Source organism: Tinamus guttatus, unplaced genomic scaffold (assembly GCF_059628265.1).
Source record: "Tinamus guttatus ecotype Peru unplaced genomic scaffold, ASM5962826v1 Tinamus_guttatus_pri_ptg000459l, whole genome shotgun sequence".
Classification (NCBI taxonomy): domain Eukaryota; kingdom Metazoa; phylum Chordata; class Aves; order Tinamiformes; family Tinamidae; genus Tinamus; species Tinamus guttatus.
The window spans coordinates 4,187,715-4,206,240 of NW_028288993.1; the positions used below are offsets into that span (position 1 = coordinate 4,187,715).

At 62.1% G+C, this 18,526-nt stretch overlaps 1 protein-coding gene and 1 pseudogene across 1 annotated transcript; both read left to right on the forward strand.

Annotated features, from left to right (window-relative positions):
* Nucleotides 1-2,449: 2,449 nt before the first annotated feature.
* SLC25A1 (solute carrier family 25 member 1) lies at nt 2,450-14,018 on the forward strand. Its single transcript, XM_088532341.1, has 9 exons — nt 2,450-2,543; nt 10,408-10,515; nt 10,697-10,796; nt 11,391-11,529; nt 11,995-12,079; nt 12,390-12,494; nt 13,107-13,222; nt 13,705-13,778; nt 13,899-14,018. The coding sequence occupies exons 1-9, from the start codon at nt 2,450-2,452 to the stop codon at nt 14,011-14,013; spliced, it is 936 nt and encodes a 311-aa protein (XP_088388467.1). The 3' UTR covers nt 14,014-14,018.
* Nucleotides 14,019-15,990: 1,972 nt separating this feature from the next.
* On the forward strand, nt 15,991-17,813 carry LOC148593093 (somatomedin-B and thrombospondin type-1 domain-containing protein-like; annotated as a pseudogene).
* Nucleotides 17,814-18,526: the final 713 nt, after the last annotated feature.

An 18,526-nucleotide genomic window follows, 5' to 3' on the forward strand; every position in this document is an offset into this window, starting at 1 on the left:
AAATATGTCACCCGATACGTTTTTTTTTTTTTTTTTCTTCTTCAAGTCTGCAGTATTATCCAGGCACAAATTTCCAAAGTGCTGGTTATCCAGCTAAGAAGTTAGCAGTAAGTTCAGGCGAGGTTGGGGTGGTTACTAAGTCTCAGACAGCTTTCCTTTGGGATGAGGCTTCCTCTTTTCAGAGGTAGGGAGTGAGGAAATGGCCTCATATGGTAAATTGCTAACCGGGCTTGTCAAGTCGAATATTTTCTTTTAGTAATGTATTACACAGTGCAGAAAACATGACCTTGCTCTAAATGCAGTGAATGCTGTCTGTAGTGCGTGGTTTTCAGTTATCGTTTGAGTTGTGCCAGGGGCCCTCAAGGTGTTAATGCAACCAGGCTCCTTTTGGGCTCTTATTAGAAACCTTGGAGGCCGTGGGGAGTTTTGATCTGCAGGGGCAGAGTTAGAGCTTTAGAGACTCAGTGTTGGTGATCTTGGTGAATACTCTTGAGTATCAACAGGAGCCCTTTCTGCATGCTTACTCAAGTAGGAATCCTGCAAGTTGCTTCAAGGAAGCATCATCTTTCTGTAGTCTTGGTGTCTCCTGCTGCTCGCGCCTGAAGCTGGTGGAGCACTGGCTTGGAAATCTGAAATTTGATCTTCTCCCTTGAAACCAGTCTCTTGCGCGTAAAGGAACCATTTGTTCTGCTGAGAAATCTGAGAGGAAATAAGTTTCCTTTATCCCTTATCCTTACTCCAAGCTGTGTGGCATAATAAGAAAAGTTTGTAACAGTTGATGTCTTAAAAAATGCTTCTTGGCCAATTCTGGTATCAGTGGAGCTGTTTTTCCAGTGAAATGGAGAGGTTGTTATTGATTCAAGGATATATGATATGAAGTTATCTGTCCTGCATTGGCTTCTTAGGATGGTTCAGGAACCTGGGGTGTGCTGCAGGGTGCATGCAAATGGTGCTCATAATAAAGGCAGGAGAGCAAATGAGTTGGACCTCATCAGGTGTCATTAGTGTCTATGTGCTTTCAAGGATCATTAGAGCTCTGTCAGCAATCAGTGTTTGTGTTCCTTTTGAAAAAGGATCCCCTGTGAAAGCTGCAAAGGGCAAGTTTTCCTTCTGGTTGCTTTCATCCTGAGTGGTTGTTTTTAATCCCCTGATTGCTGGCCCTGGAGGGATGACACGAGGGGTGCAGGCTACAACAGCCCTTGACTTGGTATTTAAAATTTTGTATCTGTTTCTGTGGCAGCAGGGACAAGTGCCAGCCATCGGCAGTGGAAATGGGCTCAGGTTGTCAGATGTTTCCATGAAAATTCCTGAACCCAGAACACTCTGATACAAGACTTGATAACCTGGCCATAACAGTAATAGCCCTTTTATGGCTTGACCACCGTGTCCCTTAAAGATGCTCTTGACCTTTCAAGCCTGATCAAATCTTTACTTAAATATAAGTCACTTACGGGATTTAAAACACACTTTTGCAACCTCTAGTATTTCAGAGGTTGCTTATCCTCCTTGGATGGTCCTCTCCTCCAGTCTTTCTGCTGACAAATACTGTTAGCAGCTTTTCGGAGGTCAAGCTGCGGTTTGTAATCTGCCCTGTGATTAAATACGTATAATCCGTTCCCTGTTCAGCAAAGCAAGCACCCCTGTTTATCCCATTGGGACTGGTGAGAGCTCAGCACGTGCTGAAGTGTGTCCGTGGACCGGGATGAGACCAGGCGCAGGTCTGGCTGACCTGGCGATTCAGGACCTGTAGTGCTGGCCAGGGAGGTAATCGTTGATACGCAGCAGCAGTAGTTACCCGGTTTTCTAGTAGGTGTGAACATACTGCGATAACTGCATGGAAAGATGAGTTAGTGAGGGGATGTGGGTGTTAACCAGAAATCTGCAGGCATTCCCATTTGTTTGCCATCTCTAAAAGGATTTATTTTATGGCCATCCAACTAGTGTTACCAGCTCAGTGCCTGGCTGCCCTGCCTCCGTGGATAGGACCGTGGATGTCTGTTCCTTCTGGTGCTTGTGGCCCTTCCGCCTCGGCAGCGGCTGCTGGGAGCCGCAGATAAGCTGCGGAGCGGGCTGGAAAAGGCAGTGAGGTGAAGAGGAGCTTGGGTCGCGGAACAGGGGTTCAACCCCCTTTCCAGGAGTTTCCTTGGGAGCGCGAAACCCCAGTTTTTGGAACGTGTCAGGCATAAATGGGCACAAGCGGAGTCATTTTCTTTGTTCACTTGTTGTTGTGTTTTTCCTCTCGGGTTCCCGTTTTCTCTATTTTTTGGGGCGGTTGGAGCCCAATTTCCGGGCGCGGCTGCCCGAGCAGGGGGCGTGCCCCCCGCGAGGGGGCGTGTCCCGCGGCTCGCCCCGCCCCCGCGCGACGCCGTGACGCGGCGGGCGCGGCCCTGAAGAAGCCGCGAGGGCGACGCCGCCGCCGCCGCCGCGCAGCCCCGCGCAGCCCGCGGCCATGGCCGCCCCGCTCGGCCCGCCGCGCCGCCTCGCCGCCGCCGCGCCCGCCGGCAAGGCCAAGCTCACGCACCCCGGCAAGGCCATCCTGGCAGGTGAGGGCCGCGGGGAAGGGGCGGGGGGGCGGCGCCGCTCCCGGTGCCCCGCGCCCCGCCTTTGTGTCCCGCTGCCCCGCGCCCCGCCGCTCCCTTTGTTCCCCCGGCACCGCCGAGCGCGCCGGGACCCGTCCGGGCTGCGCCTTCCCCGTGGGGGGGATCCACGCGGGCGGCAAGGCGGGACTTGCTCCCTGTCACACCCCCCCGGTCCCCTCCAGCTCCCCGCCTGCACCGGGAGACGCTGGCAGCGCCCGCGCGGCGCCTCCCGGGCACCGGCAGCTGCGGGTTGCACGTTGGCTCGTGGGGGACGAGGCTGCAGCACCGGGGCTGACCGTGACCCGCCGTGGGGGACTCGGAGGGGGCCCGGTGGGGGCAATGGGACGTGGTGGCCGCAGGCTCCACCGGGAGCCGCGTGGAGCAGCGTGTGGCCGCGCTTGGAGGAGCCCTTGTGGGGCCGCGCGAGGCTGCGGTGGGGAAGAAGGACCCTATTGAGATGCTGGTCCTCTCCTCGTCTGCAGCAAATCAGCCTAATTGGTTAATGGCAGAAGTCCCGGGCAAGCCTCTGTGCCATCTAATTGTATTAAAGAGCCACCCAAGTGGGAGAGAGCTGGGGTTAACTCCCTGCATCCCAGCCCGTGCCATGCCAGCCACCCTGGTCTGGAGGAAACTGCAGTTTGTGGATGTCCTGCTCGCTTGAAGGTGTTTGCTGATGTTCTTGGGGGTTCTCAGGCGATGCCCTGTCCGCAATCAGGTGCCTGTGCTCTAAAGTCTGTGTCTGGAGAGCTGGAGGTGTCCGAGTGGGCTAATCCCACTCTGCCGTGTTCAAGCTGCCCGGTCCATGTTGTACCAGGGGAGTTAAATCCCCAGCCGCTGTTTTGCCACGGTTGGGTGTGCGCTGCCAGCCGAGAGCGGGTTCAGCATTCCCACAGAGGTCGAGTGGAGCCCTTGCTGCTAGGAGCAACCCTCCTCCAGTTGTCGTGAGAGGCGAAGGAAAAGTCGAAAGTAATTTGCAGATGGGTTTGTATTTGTCCAGCCTGGGGCTTGGCATCGTGCGCCAGGGCAGCGGTTCAGCTCGTGGCGCCTCCGCTGCGAGCGCTGCTGGCAAGCGCAGCCGAGCCCAGCGCCCGTCCTGGCGCTGCACGGGCAGCGCTGTCTGCGCTCGGCATCAGACGTGCTGCGCTCTGGGACACCTCGGCTCTCCCCCTCGGAGCAGGGAAGCGCCTGGTGGCGTCGGACTCTTGTTTTACCCCAGGGGTTCTCCCTGAGAGGGAGGCCCCAGCACTGAGCTGATACCCTGAAGCTGGTTTGGGATCCTGTACTGGATCAGGAACAGCACAGTAGTCGGACACGAAGGTTCAGCATAACCTTCATGGGGTTAGGCTGGGTTAAAGAGCTGACTTGCAAGCACAAAGACCGGCTTTATGCTGCCATGAATAATGGCTATGTCTTTACCTTCCCCGGAGGTCTCCTGCCTCGGTTCTCAGGCCCCGCAATGCGTTTAGGTCAGGGTAGCTCTCGGAGGACTGCTCAGCCCAGCGTGGCGGCTCCAGGACTGGGTGCAGGAAGCAAATGCCCCGGCCCTCCTGGCGGGGAGTGCGTGCCGGGTTAGCGGAGGCTGCCTGATGAGAGGCTTTGCCTGCCCTGCCCAGGCTTAAGCACAGCCTTGCTCTGCTTTTAGCCAGCCTTGAGGCTTGGGCACTGCTCGCGCCCGGCACCGCTGAGCCCCCCCGGCCATGGGCTGCTGCGCCAAGGCCCTTCCTGCCCACGCGCAACCTGCCCTGGCCGGGGACACGGCGCTCCTGGGCGCTTCCTACGCAGCTCCCGATTTGGAAGGAGCTAGGAGCGGTTGCGGCTGTTGCTCTAATGTTTGCCAGATGTGCTGAGCGCCGCTGGGAGCGGCAGTGCCGTTCATGGTGCCTCCACAAGCACTGGCAGGAGTGAGAAGGGCTGTCACCCTGGGCCTCCAGCACATCCCTTCAGCGGGCAGCCTGGGGCCAGCTGGGAGAGAAAGCAGTAATTTGAACTCTTCTTCTGTGCTAATCTCTTGATATATCTTTGTTAGGAAACCTTGTTTCTACACAACAGGTAACTCAAGAGCTGGGTCTGGAAGCAGCGACTTGCTCCCCACAGATCTTTGCTCCTTTCCCAATTGCCCCTTTCTCAAGTGTGCCAAGTCACCCCGGCTGCCAGGGCCACCTGGGGAGGAGCAAGGGAGGTTGGGGATGGCCACAGGTCCTGTGTGTGCACTGGTTCCTTCTGCTGTAGAGATGCACGTGGATGTCTGGGGCTCATTGAAGAGCAGATGTTTCCCACACACATGCTGCAGCACTAAATTTCAGGGGCCAGGTAGTGGGGCCAATGCAGCATTTCCTTCTGAGGCCCATGGGGAGGATCTGTGAGGGTGGAGGGAACTGATCTTGCTGGCTCTGGTGGTCCTTTGTGCATCCTGCTGGGCTGAGGATTCCCCTGGTGATCCAGTTGCTGAAGGTGCCTCCTCAGGCAGTCATCAGAGACCTTGGAGACTTGGCAGGGAAGGACTCTGTCAAAGCCCAAGACTGCATTGAGCTGCTCAGCTTCTTTGGTCTGAACTGATTCTGGGTGAGCTGGGACTCACCAAGCCTTGAAACGTGTGTTTATGAGATATGCAGATGTCTGCCCTGCTTGGCATTCCACAGGGTACCGTTTTGTCTTGGCTGACGCACACGATCAGGAAGAGCTGTCCATCTTCCTCGGGGTGACGAGCGCGGCGCGCTGACAGCACAGGGATGCTGCAGCGGCCGTGCACAGCGGTGCCAAGGCCAATCCCTGCTCTGCCGGCCCCGCCGTGGCCTCGGGGCCACCTCCTGTCAGCAGGAGATGGGTTTTGCTCCCTCTCTATCTCTCTGTGCTCCAGTGCCTTGAACCGTTTGGCCCCAGCTGTCATTCCCCCCAGGTCGGTACCCACTGATGTCTCTGAGCCAAGTCAAAGTCCTCAGATGTTTTGCTTCAGATGACCAATGAAGTGCTCTGAAGCAAAAGATCAGAGCACCTGGCGTTTGGTGCTGTGAATTAGCCAGGGTATTTTTAGCTGTTTTTAAGGTGTTTTCACCATCCTCCACCTGCAGAGAGCCATGGAGCTTGGCATGCAGGGAGGAGGAGGCTGGTTGGTACCTCCTGCAGGGACAGGTTGTGCTGGGAGCCCCTGTACTTGAGCTGTACCTGGAAAATAATGGTGAGTGGAGGAGTTGTGGAAGAACAGCCTGTTGAAACAGGACAGTTCCAGTAAGATTAGGGACAAATTTCTCCATCCTGGTCCACAGTATTATCGCAGCGCTGTTTGCACAGGGCTGTTTACCCGCAGCAGCCCCGGTACAGAGGCACGTTTGGTGTTTGTAGTTCAGTGCATCCCCGAGGGGCTGTCGGGCTGGCCAGCCTGGGCGCAGCGCGTTGTTGTGACAAACGTGGCCACGTAGGTATTTACCGATGAACCCCGTGCTCCCTGCTGGCCTTGCCCCAGGCCCCATGGGCCGCGTGGCAGGGCCCGATGTCTCCTGGGCTGCACGTGGGTGTTTTCTGAGTAGAGGGGGCCTGGTGCAGGGTGCTTGTCTTTAACTCTCCTCCTAACAGCAGTGCAGGCTTCCAGGGCAGCACCTCTGTTGTGACTGCAGCCTTCCCATCCTCCATGCCTTTCCAGGGCTCTTTCCGTGGCGGTTTCCTCCAAGTGAAAGATGGAAAGGGAAAGCCAGGACACTGCTCAGTTCATGGGGTGCATTGGCAGGGCGGCCCAGGAGCGATCCGAGTGGCACCAGTGCCAAAGGTGCCAAAGGGATCTCCCTGGGGCAGAAGTGTCCCAGGCGCCGGGCCAGGGCTCCTTCCCTCATCCACAACGACCATGGCAAGGAGGCAGGGATGGGGGAAGCCTGTTAAACCAGTTTCACTGCTGGAGAAAGGTTTCGATTTCTCTGCTGCTTTGCTTAATTAATTAGTCCTCTTTAGCTTAATTACGCTAAGTGATGATGGCCCAAGCGCAGTGGGACCAGTGCAGGTGGGCCCTAGAGAGGGCCAAGTCATCCTGCAGCAGGGAGAGGGGACGAGGAGAGCTGAGAGGCTGACCTGGAGCCCAGCGCCCGCGTGAGGGGCGGTTCAGGTGCGGGTCAGCGCTGCCTTCCTGCCCCCGCTGCGATCGGAGCTCTGCCTCCTGCCCCTTCCGTGTAATCCTGTGGGCCTGATGAGAGGATCCTGTGAAACCTGAACTTCAGAGGAGCGTTTTGAATGGAAATCAGGTGCTTGTGTGTCTGCCTGGGATCCGGCTCTTGAGACAGAGATGCTGAACTAGCTCCAGGCCCCACTTTCCCTGAGAGCCCCAGGATGGTGGCTGCTCCACTGGGAGCAGGGAAGGTGCCCGGCAGGACTGGGCACCTCTGCAGGGCACAGGGGTCACTGGGCCGCTGCCCTCATGCTGTCCCTGTCCTGCCAGCCCTCCGGAGCGGCGTTAAGAGCTGCGCCGTTTTCCCGCAGAACTCCGGGCCGGCCCCCAACGGGGCTGAAACCTCTTCAGTGAAAACAAAGGCGGTTGTTGTCTCTCAAACTCTCATTTTTCCCTGCTCTCCCGTTCCCACTGCCTGTGCCCGGGCTGGCGTACCCGGGTGCAGCCGTGGTGCTGACGGGCTCCCTGCGCGCGGGGGACAGGTCTGTGGCCGCTTTGCTGGAGCCATCTGGGGAAGATCCGTGTCCCCTCCCAAGGCCAGCAGCACCAGGGAGCGTGACCTTTGCTGAAGGACGTCCTGGCTCTGCGCGCCGCCAGCCTTGGCTCCGGCTCCAGCTTGTGCCTTCGCTGTCTCTCGTGCTCTTTCACCTCCTAAGCGCTCCGTGCTGGCTGCTCATGCTGACTCGGCAGTGTTGCAAGAGCTAAAGCTGCCGGTTAAAGTCCGGGTAAACAGGTTGCTCTCCGGGCTAGGGAACCACTATGCAAGGAGCCACAGCTCGCCCGCCTTGGAGGGAGTGGAGCAATTTATTTGCATAGGAGTAGGTTTTCTTGACATTAAACGGCAGAGGGAGAGGGTGCTTTGATCAGCCCTGTTCCAGGGAGGAAGGGGCTGGGTGGGGGGTGGCCTCTGCCGCCCTGTGTCTGCGGGGAGAGGAGGAGACAGGAGCAAGTTGCCCACAGTCACGGGTGCCTCTCAAGTCCCTGCTTGGTCCCTTCCTGTGGGATCCGGGGCCTGGTCCCACTGCAACACGTTGGGAGCAGGGAGGGAGCCGGCCCTGCGTCTCCCCGCGGAGCCGCGCTCTGCTCCGCTCCGCTCCCCCGGGGCTGCATTTCCCCAGAGCCCCCTGCTCGCCTGCCCCGTGATTTGGTTATGCACAAGCAGCTGTGGGATCTTTGCCCTGCTGCTTCCAAGCAGCCACAGGAGGGGCTACAGAGCATCCCTGCCACCGGACACCTGTCCTTATTCCATGTGGTCCCTGGGATGACGTGCTGGAGCTGCAGGGCAGGGCCATGGGCAGCATCCCCCTCTCCATGGTGCCTCTGCCGTTCCGTGGACCTGCTTTGACCCCAGGTGCTGTTTTTCCCTGAGCTTCTGTTTGCGTTTCAGATGTTTTCCCAATGTTTGGCTGCAGGCGGTGCCAAACAGGAGAGAGGTGAGGAGCAGCAGCCTGGACCTCGGCACTGCAGCCAGTGCCAAAACGCACCCTGCTCCAGATCCCGAGTTCTGGTGCAAACCACAGACTCTGGGGGATGAAGCATCTGCCCAGGCTGTTTCCCAGCCCCAGGTGCCGGGATCCCTCCGTGGGCAGGAGCAGAACAGCTCCCTCTGCCCCAAGGGATGCAGCCCCTGTGCTGGCACACATAGCGGGACCAGAATCTGGGCAGTGGCAACCGCACAAATCACCCCTGTGTTGAACTGGTGGCCATGAGGGGAGCGTAGGAGGTGCAGGAAACACACTGGGAAAGGGCTCAAAGCGGCAGCCTGGGCATCTGCTGGAGCACGGCCCTGTGGCTGCCCTTCAGTGTCAGGATGACAGGGGAGGCAGGAGCAGTGGCAGGAGGGGGAACAGATGATTTATGGCCCCCCGAGTGTTCACAGCTGGAAATCTGCAGCGCCAGGGAGGCGTTGGGGGCCCTGGCAGCGCTGGCGCCATCGCGTGGGCACCCAGCGGGGCAGGTAGCGCCGCGGCTGCGGAGGAGGCGATGGCAGCCGGCCAGGCCGCTGCTCCCACAGCGCCCATCGCGCCTTCCCCTCGCACCGCTGCGGCCAAGCAAGGCTGGGGGCGCTGGCACTGCCGCTGCCCTCGGGCACCTCTCTGCCCACGGGGCTGGGAAGGGCGGCAGGAGGCCCCCGTGCCACCCTGTCCTGCGCAGGGACCGGTGTCCTGGCTCTCGTGTTTGGGGAAGGAGCAGGATGGGGCTGCACTGAGGTGAGTCCTGGCCAGCGAGGGCGCGAGTGCAGGATGTTTCTCCTCAAAGGCACAAACTGGAGGTCTTGCTGGGATCCGGACAAAGTAGTGCTGCAGTGTGGCTGCCTGCTGGGGGGCTTGTGGAGCAGGGGAGAGCAGCCGGTACCTGGAGAGCATCTCCCGTGTCCACCTGTGAGCTGGCCCTCGAGAGGCCCTGGGTCCTTCTCACAAGCTTGGAGGGCTGGTGCTGGTTCCAAAGGGGAAACACCATGGAAGAAACTTCACTCTTTAGTCCCCTGGTGCAGGAGCTGGGGCTGCGCTTTCAGGAACGCCCTCTGCGGGCGCAGGGCCCGCTGATAGCAGCGCGCGGGCCAGGATGAGCCTGGCTGCGTCACCTCCGGGCCGTGGAGCACAGGGCGCCGCAGAGCGGCTGGAGGGAGGCCCGGCCTCCCGCGGCTTCCGCCCGCGCCTGGTTTTGCTCCGTGGTAGCTCCTGGCAGGAGCAGGGGCTGCCCTGTCCCCACGGCTGGAGCGAGACCCGGAGAGGGGAGGTCCTGACCTGGGCCATGGTCGGGCGGGAGTGGATGAGGAGTGCGGGGAGGAAGACGGAGTGCTGGGCAGCGGCTCATCCACAGCAAACACTTCACGTGCTTTTTTCTCCCAGTGCAAAGGCCATTATAAAGAGCTCCTTTTATTGCCCTTTTCCTCCTCTGATCCACAACACTTCCAGTGGGAGTCGTGCCTTGGGGAAGTGGTACCGCCAGGCGCCAGCCGAGACGGTGTTAAATCTGCTGCCGAGGACGCAGCGGGCAGAGCTCAGCGGCCCCGAGCTGCCGCCGCTGCTCCGGGGCCGGCCGCGCTGCGCGGATGCAATCAGGGAGCCTCGCTGCGTGCATGCCAGCTCCTGCAGGCGCAGGATGGGGCTGATGGTAATTGCGAAGCGGAGGCTCTGCAGATGGGCTCCTGCTGGGGCAGCGGCCCCCACACTGGGCTGCAGCGGGGCCGTGTGGTCGTGGTCCTGCTGCGCTTGGGTGTGGGGCAAGTGCTGCCGAATGTGGGGTGAGCGACGGGCGTTGTGGTAGGAACAGGATTTGGGGGTGGAAGGTGTGTGCGTGGCCCTCGCAGGCGTTGAAGTGCCGTTCCTCATTGTCCCGTCTGTAATTCCCCGCATGGGCTCCTTGCTGCTGGGGCTCCAAGGGAGGCAGAGACACCTTTCCAAGGGACTCGGAAATTGCTGCTGCATTTCCTGCATCTTGCCTTTTCCAACCCCTCATCCATCCACTCCCTGTGGCAGAGCGGAGCATGGGGCCTCGACGGGATGCACGGAAGCAGCTAAAGGAGCAGTTTCCAAAGCAAAAGGCTCGTTTGCTCCCTGCTCATGGAAACCTGCCCCTTCCCGGGAGGCAGAGAGCTGCAGTCTGCCTGTCCGAGCTGTGCCTGGGCTGCAGGGCGCAGCCGTGACCCCGTGTATCCCCCACGCTCTCTTCCAGGCGGCCTCGCGGGAGGCATCGAGATCTGCATTACATTCCCCACCGAGTATGTGAAGACGCAGCTGCAGCTGGATGAGAAAGCAAATCCTCCCCGCTACAAGGGCATCGGTGAGTGCAGAGCCTGGGCGTCGTGGGCTGCGCAGCCCGGGGGTGTCTTGGCGGGGCCATGGGCACCAAGGTCTCGCTTCCTGGGCCTCTCCGTGGGGCTCGTGGCCCCCTGAGGCGAGGGGCGAGCGCGTGCACAGAGCTCACGCGTTGGTGTCACCTCTGCTCATGTGCTCTGTCCCAGGCGACTGCGTGAAGCAGACGGTCCGTGACCATGGTGTCCGCGGGCTGTACCGGGGGCTCAGCTCGCTGGTGTACGGCTCCATCCCCAAGGCCGCCGTGAGGTAGGTGTCCCCCACGCGAGGCTGCCGGGGACGTCATCAACAGCCTGGGGGGACTGTGGCTGTGTCAGCTTTGCCAGGACCACGTCCTGCGTGGGGCCGTGGAGCAGGATCCGTGCCCAACACACTGCGTTCAGTGCTGCGGCAGCAGGGAGCTCTGGGGAGCAGAGGGGTGCCAAGCAGTGGTCACCAGTGGTTTCAGGCCTGCTGAGAGGGGGCAGGTTTGGCCCTTGCTCCTTGCTTTTCGATGCAGTGTCCATAGGAAGCCCTGGCTCCTGTGGTAGCACTTGTGGCCACCTCATAGGCAAGCGAGTCATTCCAGGCCTTCCTCAGCCCCGTCACGACGTGAGGGGTTTTTTCTGGGCAGTGGCGCATGAGTGTCTGCGGATCCCTGCTTGTCCTCTCACGTGGCACTGAGTCAGGATGGGCAGTTGCTGGACCTGGCAAGGGCAGCCCCGCTGTCCCCTGCACTAACACGTGGCCGCCGGGTCCTGGCAGCAACCCCGCGAGCCGGGGCGCTGGGGCTGCCTGCAGGCAGCACTGGGCACATCGGCAGCCCAGGCGCCCGCGGGGTTGGCACGGCCTCCTCCTCCGCAGGTTCGGCATGTTCGAGTTCCTCAGCAACCAGATGAGAGACGAGCAGGGCAAGCTGGACAGCACGCGGGGCCTTGTGTGCGGGCTGGGCGCCGGCGTGGCCGAGGCTGTGGTGGTCGTGTGTCCCATGGAGACCGTGAAGGTAGGAGCGAGAGCAGCTGCCCTGGTCCAAGGGGGCTCCTTGTCACTCACCAGTCCCCTTGGCTGGGGAACTGGAGGGGTCCCGTGTCGGGATGGAGCACGTGGGTGCTGCTCTGGCATTTCTCCCACCCCCCTGCCTGGAGAAACCAGCCTGGGGCTTGGCTGGATCCGCAGTGAGGTGGAGCTGGGGGTCTGCTGGGTTCGGGTGCCCCCACGTGGTGGATCCCTGGGAACACGAGGGGAGATATGGATCTGCTTGGCCTGGCAGGGCTGTCCCTTGCCTCCCGTGCCCCTGTTCCTGCTTCACACACAGATGTGATCTCATTGGCCTCTGTTTCCAGTCCTGCAGGTTTCACTGGCTTCAAAACTGTCTTCAGAGCAAAGCCAGAGGTGGGAGGTGGCCTCTTTAGAGCAGAGACGCTTCTCCTCTCCCCTTCGCTGGGACCAACGTCTTGTCTCCCTGCAGGTGAAGTTCATCCACGACCAGTGCTCCCCTCAGCCGAAATACCGCGGCTTCTTCCACGGCGTGAGGGAGATCGTCCGGGAACAGGGTGAGTCCCTGGGGAGCTGGGTCCGTGGGTGCCCCTGAGCTGTGGGGTGGGAGCAGGGTCATGGGCTGGGACCCGCTCCCTGGCCACTGGGCTGGGAGCCACCTCCTCAGGGGCAGTCCTGCGACATGAGGCTGTCCCTGCTCCAACCCAGGTGTGAGTGTAGCCTGGCAGCACAGGGAGGCTGACGGGGAGGTTTCGTGTCCATCCGAGGACGTGGTGGTGCCACATTGGGACCCCATCAGAGTGGGGCACCTGGGGTCACGATGGGCTCAAGGCTGGAGCTCCCCTCTGACGCTCTCCTTTGCTGCAGGGCTGAAGGGGACCTACCAGGGCCTAACTGCCACCGTGCTCAAGCAAGGTTCCAACCAGGCTATTCGTTTCTTCGTCATGACGTCCCTCAAGAACTGGTACAAAGGTACTGAGCCTCTGTCTCCCCAGCCCTGCCTGCCCAGGCCACCCTGGCTGTGCCCACCAGAAACCTGAGCAGAACCGCTGGGAACGCGGTTGGAGTTTCCACCAAAGCATCTTCTCCTCTTGGTCTTTTGTGAAGGGGAGGCAGATAAAGGCCAGGGGAAGGGGTGTCCCCAGCTTGTGGGGCCAAGCTGGGCTGGTGCTGGGGCTCCCGGCTGGAGCATCACCCTCCTGTGCCCCCCAAATGCTGCATGGGGCCCTGGCACCACCAGCTTTCTTGGCTCTCCAGGGCTGCTACCACCCAATGCTGCTCAGCTCCCTCTCCCTGCTCTGCTGCCCGGGGTTGCTGCTTGCACTGCTCCCTCTGCGAGTGTCTTGTGGTCTCCAGCAACCAGTGACTGCTCTCCTGGGGCTCCCTTGCACCTTCCTGTCTCTCTAGACAGCCTGGGACTCCTGCTCACTGCACAGCACTGCCCTGTCCTTGAGCCAGCAAAACTCGGGACTTGCTGCTTGGGCTCCAATTGTTTCTGCTGTGCTATTTGTGTCCTCTTGTGCTACTGCTCAGCCCTTCGCTTCTTGCCTTACACTTCTCCTTACCCCTCTCCTCTTTTTTCAGGGGATGATCCCAACAAGGTCATCAACCCCTTTGTCACAGGGGTCTTTGGAGCCCTTGCAGGAGCTGCAAGTGTCTTTGGCAACACCCCCTTGGACGTGGTGAAAACTAGGATGCAGGTACGGCACTGTGGTTGTGGAAGCCCCGTCGCCTCCTGCTTTCCGTCTCCTGCAGGGTATTCAGCTGGGCGATGCAGGAGAAGGGAGAGGTTTGAGCCCCAAAGTGCTTTTTCTGGGGCTGTGACCGATCCTGCCAGCTCTTGAGGGCTGCACTCTGAGCAACCCCTCTCTGAACCTGCTGCCAATTTACTGCTCCAGCACCTGAATTCGGGAAGTGTAATGGAGAGATGAAAGCCTGGGGAAGGGCCCTGCGTCTTGCAGCAGTGGACTCTGTCCTTTCGGGCCCATGGAGCTCTGAACTGGTTTAGACCAAATGGCAGTGGCTCTTCCTTTGGCAGAGGACACAGAATGCATCACTGCTGGGATTGGTGTCCCAAAACGGTGGACAGGATCAGTTCCCTCCTGCTCCCTGTGTGTCTCCCCAAATCCATTCTGGGCCCTTCCTGGCTCCAAATCTCTGACTCTTCTTCCTTCTCTCACAGGGGCTCGAAGCGCACAAGTACAAAAGCACCTGGGACTGTGCCTACCAGATCATGAAACATGAAGGGCCCTTGGCGTAAGTGTTCACAGCCAGGGCCCAGGCTGGAGGGCAGAGGAGTGGGGCAGCCCCAGGCATGGGGAGTGCGTGGGTGAGCACCGGGGACACGAGGCTCATGGTTCATGGTCTCCCCGGCAGGTTCTACAAGGGCACGGTGCCTCGCCTGGGCCGCGTCTGCCTCGACGTGGCCATCGTCTTCGTCATCTACGACGAGGTGGTCAAGTTCCTCAACAAGGTGTGGAAAACCGACTGAGGCCGGGGCGGGCCCGGGCGGCCGCGCCGCCTCCGCCGGCGCGAGGCCGCAGGTGGAGAATGACGGCCGACCCCGGCGGAGCCGCACGGACCTGCCCGGGCGCCGCCGCGGCTCCAAGCCCCCCGGCGCATGGATGCAGGCTGGGAAAGCCCCCCGGCCCCTCCAGCCCTCCCCTCCCAAACCCGATGATCTCTATTTATAGGAAGGAGTTGTGCAGCGGTTTAAATTATTAGTTGTGGGATGAAATGAGCGGGAAGGGAGGAGGTGTCTGCGAGCACTGCACCGAGCCACTTCCCGCCCCCGAGGGAAGCGTCAGCCCTGGACAAGCTGATGCTTCCTGCCCTTGGCCGCAGCAGCCTCCGAGGGCAGCTCCCCCAGCCCGCAGTCCCGGCCAGCGCGGCGCTCGCAGCGAGGTTCACCCTTGAGCAGAGCTCCGCGCTGCGCCGGGACCCGTGTCATCAGCGTGGCTGGAGAGCCCCCCGTCAGCTCTCTGGGGGCACCTTGTCCCTGCAGGGGCTTTGCAGCCCCTGAGGGCTCCCGGGAGAAGCGCTTGGCCTTCCAGCACCTCCAGGCCCTGGGGGGCTTGCGAGCCCCATGGGATGGTTGTGGCAGCCCCGGGTAGCGCCTCCTTCCCCAGCACCTTGGGGTGCAGCTGCCCACAGGGCCTGGGCTCTCCCCACCAGGCCCTGCTCTGCCGCAGCCTGGAGCGTCTCGGCCCCTTGGGCTGTTGACCAGACCCTGCCCAAACCTGCCCGGGGCCCTCCCTGCTTTCCCTTCCCGAGGGGTGGGTTGGTGGTGCTGGCTGGGCCCCCGCAGCGCCTCATGTTTACACTTGCACCACAGACACGGGCAGGAGGCACCGCTGCATCTCACACTCGGGCCCCGGGGCACCCCGGGCCCCCTCCTGCCCCCGCTGCTCCTTCTGCACATTCCTGCCGCCCCCTTCCCACGTGCTGTGCCGGCGGAGCGCCGTGCCGGGCGCTGCCAGTAGCTTATGGAGCCTTACGCTGACCTCTAACACTTGCACTGTGGTCGGAGGGGCCAGAGCCCTCCCGGTGCCCCGGGCTGGCCCCCGTTCCACGTTCGTGCCAAAACTTCCCATGGGAGGAGGAGAAGGTGCCGGGAGCAGGACCGGGGCTGGATCTTCTGTTTCTTTCCTGTGTTGTCAGTAACAAATGCAGCCTTAACACTAGTGCTGGGGAGGGTGAAGAGGGCGGCAAAGCCTGGGAGTTGATTTACTTTTGGGCTTCTGCTTGGAAGCCAGTGAAGATTGTGATTTTTTTTTTATTCTGTTTTACATTTGCAACTTGAATAAACTCAGTCCAGCTTCAGAAGCTGCGCTGGCTGTGGACAGCGTCCTCCTCCGGCCTGTCCTACCCTCTGGGCAGCCCCGATCGGCCACCTCTGCACTAAACCCCCTGCCCGGGAGGAAGCCCAGGGGAACGGCTGGGGCCGAGGGCGGGCAGGCTGTGTCCCCATGCACCAGCGGCCGCGTTCTGCCCTGCGTCCGCAGCGTGGTTGAGGTTGGAGGTGGCGCGGGCCTGTCCCGCCACCCGCAGCAGGCTGGTGCCGCCTGCTCTCCCTCGCAGGCTGTGCAGCCCCCAGGGAGCTGCTGGCTCCACACGCCTTGGCTTACCCGGCTGCGAGAGGGAACTGGAGGTTGTGCTGGGCTTGGCACCACGTGTTGCCATCCGGCATGTAACCAGGGTCTGGGCAACATGGATTATTGGCTCATTTAAAAAAAAAAAAAAAGGTTCTTTTCCCTGCCATGAGGCTGCACGAACCAGTCGCTCTTCCTGCTCGTTGCAATTGTGCACGAGTCCCACACAGGGCTTTTAACTCATGTTAAAACCTGGTGCCCAGCAGAGACTCTGCGATGCCGGTCACCGCCTGTCCCGCCCCGTCCATCCCTGTCCCTCCCATGCAGCCCTTTGCTGTGTCAGGACAGGGATCAGGCCGGGTCCGGGGGGCAGCGGGATGCCGGTGGCCGGGCTGCGGTGGCGGCTGCTCTGCGCGGGGTGGCTGGTGGCCACCGCCTGCGTCGCCGGGGCCGGGCCGGGATGCGGGCGCCGCTGCTGCCCCGGCAGGAACAACGAGTGCTGGGCGCCGGGCGGCGGGGGGTCCCGCTGCTACTGCGACACGTACTGCGAGAGGACGCGCGACTGCTGCGCGGACCAGCGGGCGGCCTGCCGCCAGGCCGGTGAGTGCTGCCACGGCGGGGCGGGGCGGGCGGCTCCCCGATTCCAGGTGATGAAGGGGATGGAGACCGGGGCAGGCGCTGAGCTCGCGGCCCTGCGGAGCAGAGCAAGAGCAGCCTTTTCCTGCGCGCTGCAGTTTCCTGCTCCGCAGCAGCCGGTTGTGGGGCGAGGGAGATGGCCCTGCGGGTCTGTCCAGGGCGTGCAGAGCAGCATCCTGACTGTTCATTTTTTTTTTTTAACAAATCTCTGTGCAATAAGGGACCCCGGAGGGTGTTCTCAGCATCAGGGGCGAAGCCCACCCTGCAGGGCAGCGTCAGGCCCAAACCGCGCTGGCTTCTCCTGCTCCATGCGCCGTGGCCCAGGGCAGGAGCAAGGGGATGGGCGCCCCTGCGGCTGCCGCCATCCCAGCGAAATGGTGCCCGTCAGCCTTCCCTAATCCCATAGAGATTAGCTGGCTCCCAGATCGCCGCTCCCAGGCTGACCCCGGCAGCCGTACACGGATGCGTGAGGCTGGACACAGTGACTGAAACGTGTTGCTTCAGCAGCAGCCCTGGGGGCAGCCGTGCCCTGGACTCCCCCAGCGCGGCGCCGTCCCCGGTGAGACTCCAATAAGGGCTCCACAGGCACTTGCTCCGTCTAGCTGTGCACTGGCATGTGGCTGGTCCCTAGGGTGGTCCCGGACCTCCCAGGGTCTCCTGGAGGTGCTGTTCCTTGTTCATAACCCTGGGCCAAAAGGCTGTGTGTGCCAGGGTATGAAAGAGAGAAAAGTAAGAGAAAATGCGCGGCGTTGCTGCTGACACTCAGGCTCTTCCTCCCTCCCTGCGGCAGGGCCGCAGCGCTGGACTGCGTGGTGGGGCCCTGGGGGCCCTGGAGCGGCTGCAGCTCCGCGTGCGGCGTGGGCAGCCAGGCCCGCGGGCGCCACGTCGCTGTCCCGCCGCGGCACGGCGGGCAGCCCTGCCCCGACCTCAAGCAGCGCCGCGGCTGCCTGGGGGACCAGCTGCTCTGCCGCACGGCCAAAGGTAACGTGGTGCGCGGCGGGTGTCTGCGCCGCTGGCCGCGGCCCTGCTACCCGGGTCACCTCCTCATCTGGATGCTGCTTCTCAAACAGACGTGGCCAAGATCCTGCCCGACTCCTTCAAAGGGTCCCAGGGGGATGTGCGGCCCGGAGATGGAGCGTTGAGGTAGGTGGGATGGGATGGAAGGATGCAATGAGTGCCGGGGGGTCACAGGATACCCCCCCTCACTGCCGGCTCCTGCAGCTCCTGCGGGTATTTCCGCCTGAAGGCGGTGGGAGCCGCGTGCCGCCGGAGCGTCTGGAGCAGCCGGCTGCGGCGGGAGCAGCGCGTGTGCGTGGAGTGCCGGGGCGCCGGCGGCGGGCGCCCCGCGCTGCAGCGGCGACGGGCTGCCCGGCCTCAGGTAGGTGCCGGCAGCGCGGGCGGCTCGGCGGCTCTCGCCCCGTCCCGGCTCCAGCGGCGCCCGCGCTGCCGCCCTCGCAGGACGTTCTGGACGGCGGCCGCCGTGACCGGCTGCCAGGGCGCGTGGGTGCGGGAGGAGCTGCGGGAGCCCTGCGCCTGCCCCCCGCGCTCCCTGCTCTTCGTGTAGCCGCCCGGCCCCATGCCGGCCCTTCGTGCCGGAGCCCCTCTGCCCCTGGAACCGGGCCAGGAGCCGGGGAGAGGGTAGGTCCCACTGCCTGGCCCCCATGCTGCTCTCCTGCCCCTCAGAGAGCTGCTCGCTGCCTCTGGCGTCACAGCTAACACCTCTGTTCTGCTCTCTCTACCGCTTTGCAGGCTTTGCCCAAGGAGCAAGTGAGGGACCCACCAGGCCCTGCTTGTAGAGAGCAAGAAAGCAGAAGCTGCTGAGGCCTCAGAAGTGCCGCTGCAGCGGGCAGGAACGGTGCCACACACAGACCTGATGTCCTGATCCCGCTGGGGACTGGAGGGCAGAGAGCAGCTTGGGGAGGAATGAGGCAGCTCTGGAGGGCCTGAGGCAGGAGCACGGAGGCAGCTGGGCAGTGCGGGGCTGCGCGCTCTGCGGGGACCCTTGGCCGGGCCTGTATTGAAGCGCTTGTGAGCGTGAAGGGCTCTGCTCTGCTCCGCTGGTGAGCTGGCAATAAAACGGAAGCCAAAAGCAAGGAAAAGGCTCTGTGGTGGGCGGGTTGTCACCCCGCCTCTCGCCCGGCTTTCCCGGCAGGGCGGGCGGGAGCGGCCGGGCTGGCGCAGGAGCCCCGCGTGGCTCCGCAGCTCGCCGGGCGCCATGTTGCCCTCGCGGGCCGTCCGCGAGCTCCGGCCTCCAGCCCAAGGAGCCCACGGGGCCCC

Bases quoted from the DNA above. Each gene is read 5' to 3' on its own strand.
- SLC25A1 (XM_088532341.1), top strand. From the start codon at position 2,450: ATGGCCGCCCCGCTCGGCCCGCCGCGCCGCCTCGCCGCCGCCGCGCCC. The intron at 12,495-13,106 runs GTACTGAGCCTC...CTCTTTTTTCAG, and splicing joins CCTCAAGAACTGGTACAAAG to GGGATGATCCCAACAAGGTC. The intron at 13,223-13,704 runs GTACGGCACTGT...CTTCTCTCACAG, and splicing joins TGGTGAAAACTAGGATGCAG to GGGCTCGAAGCGCACAAGTA.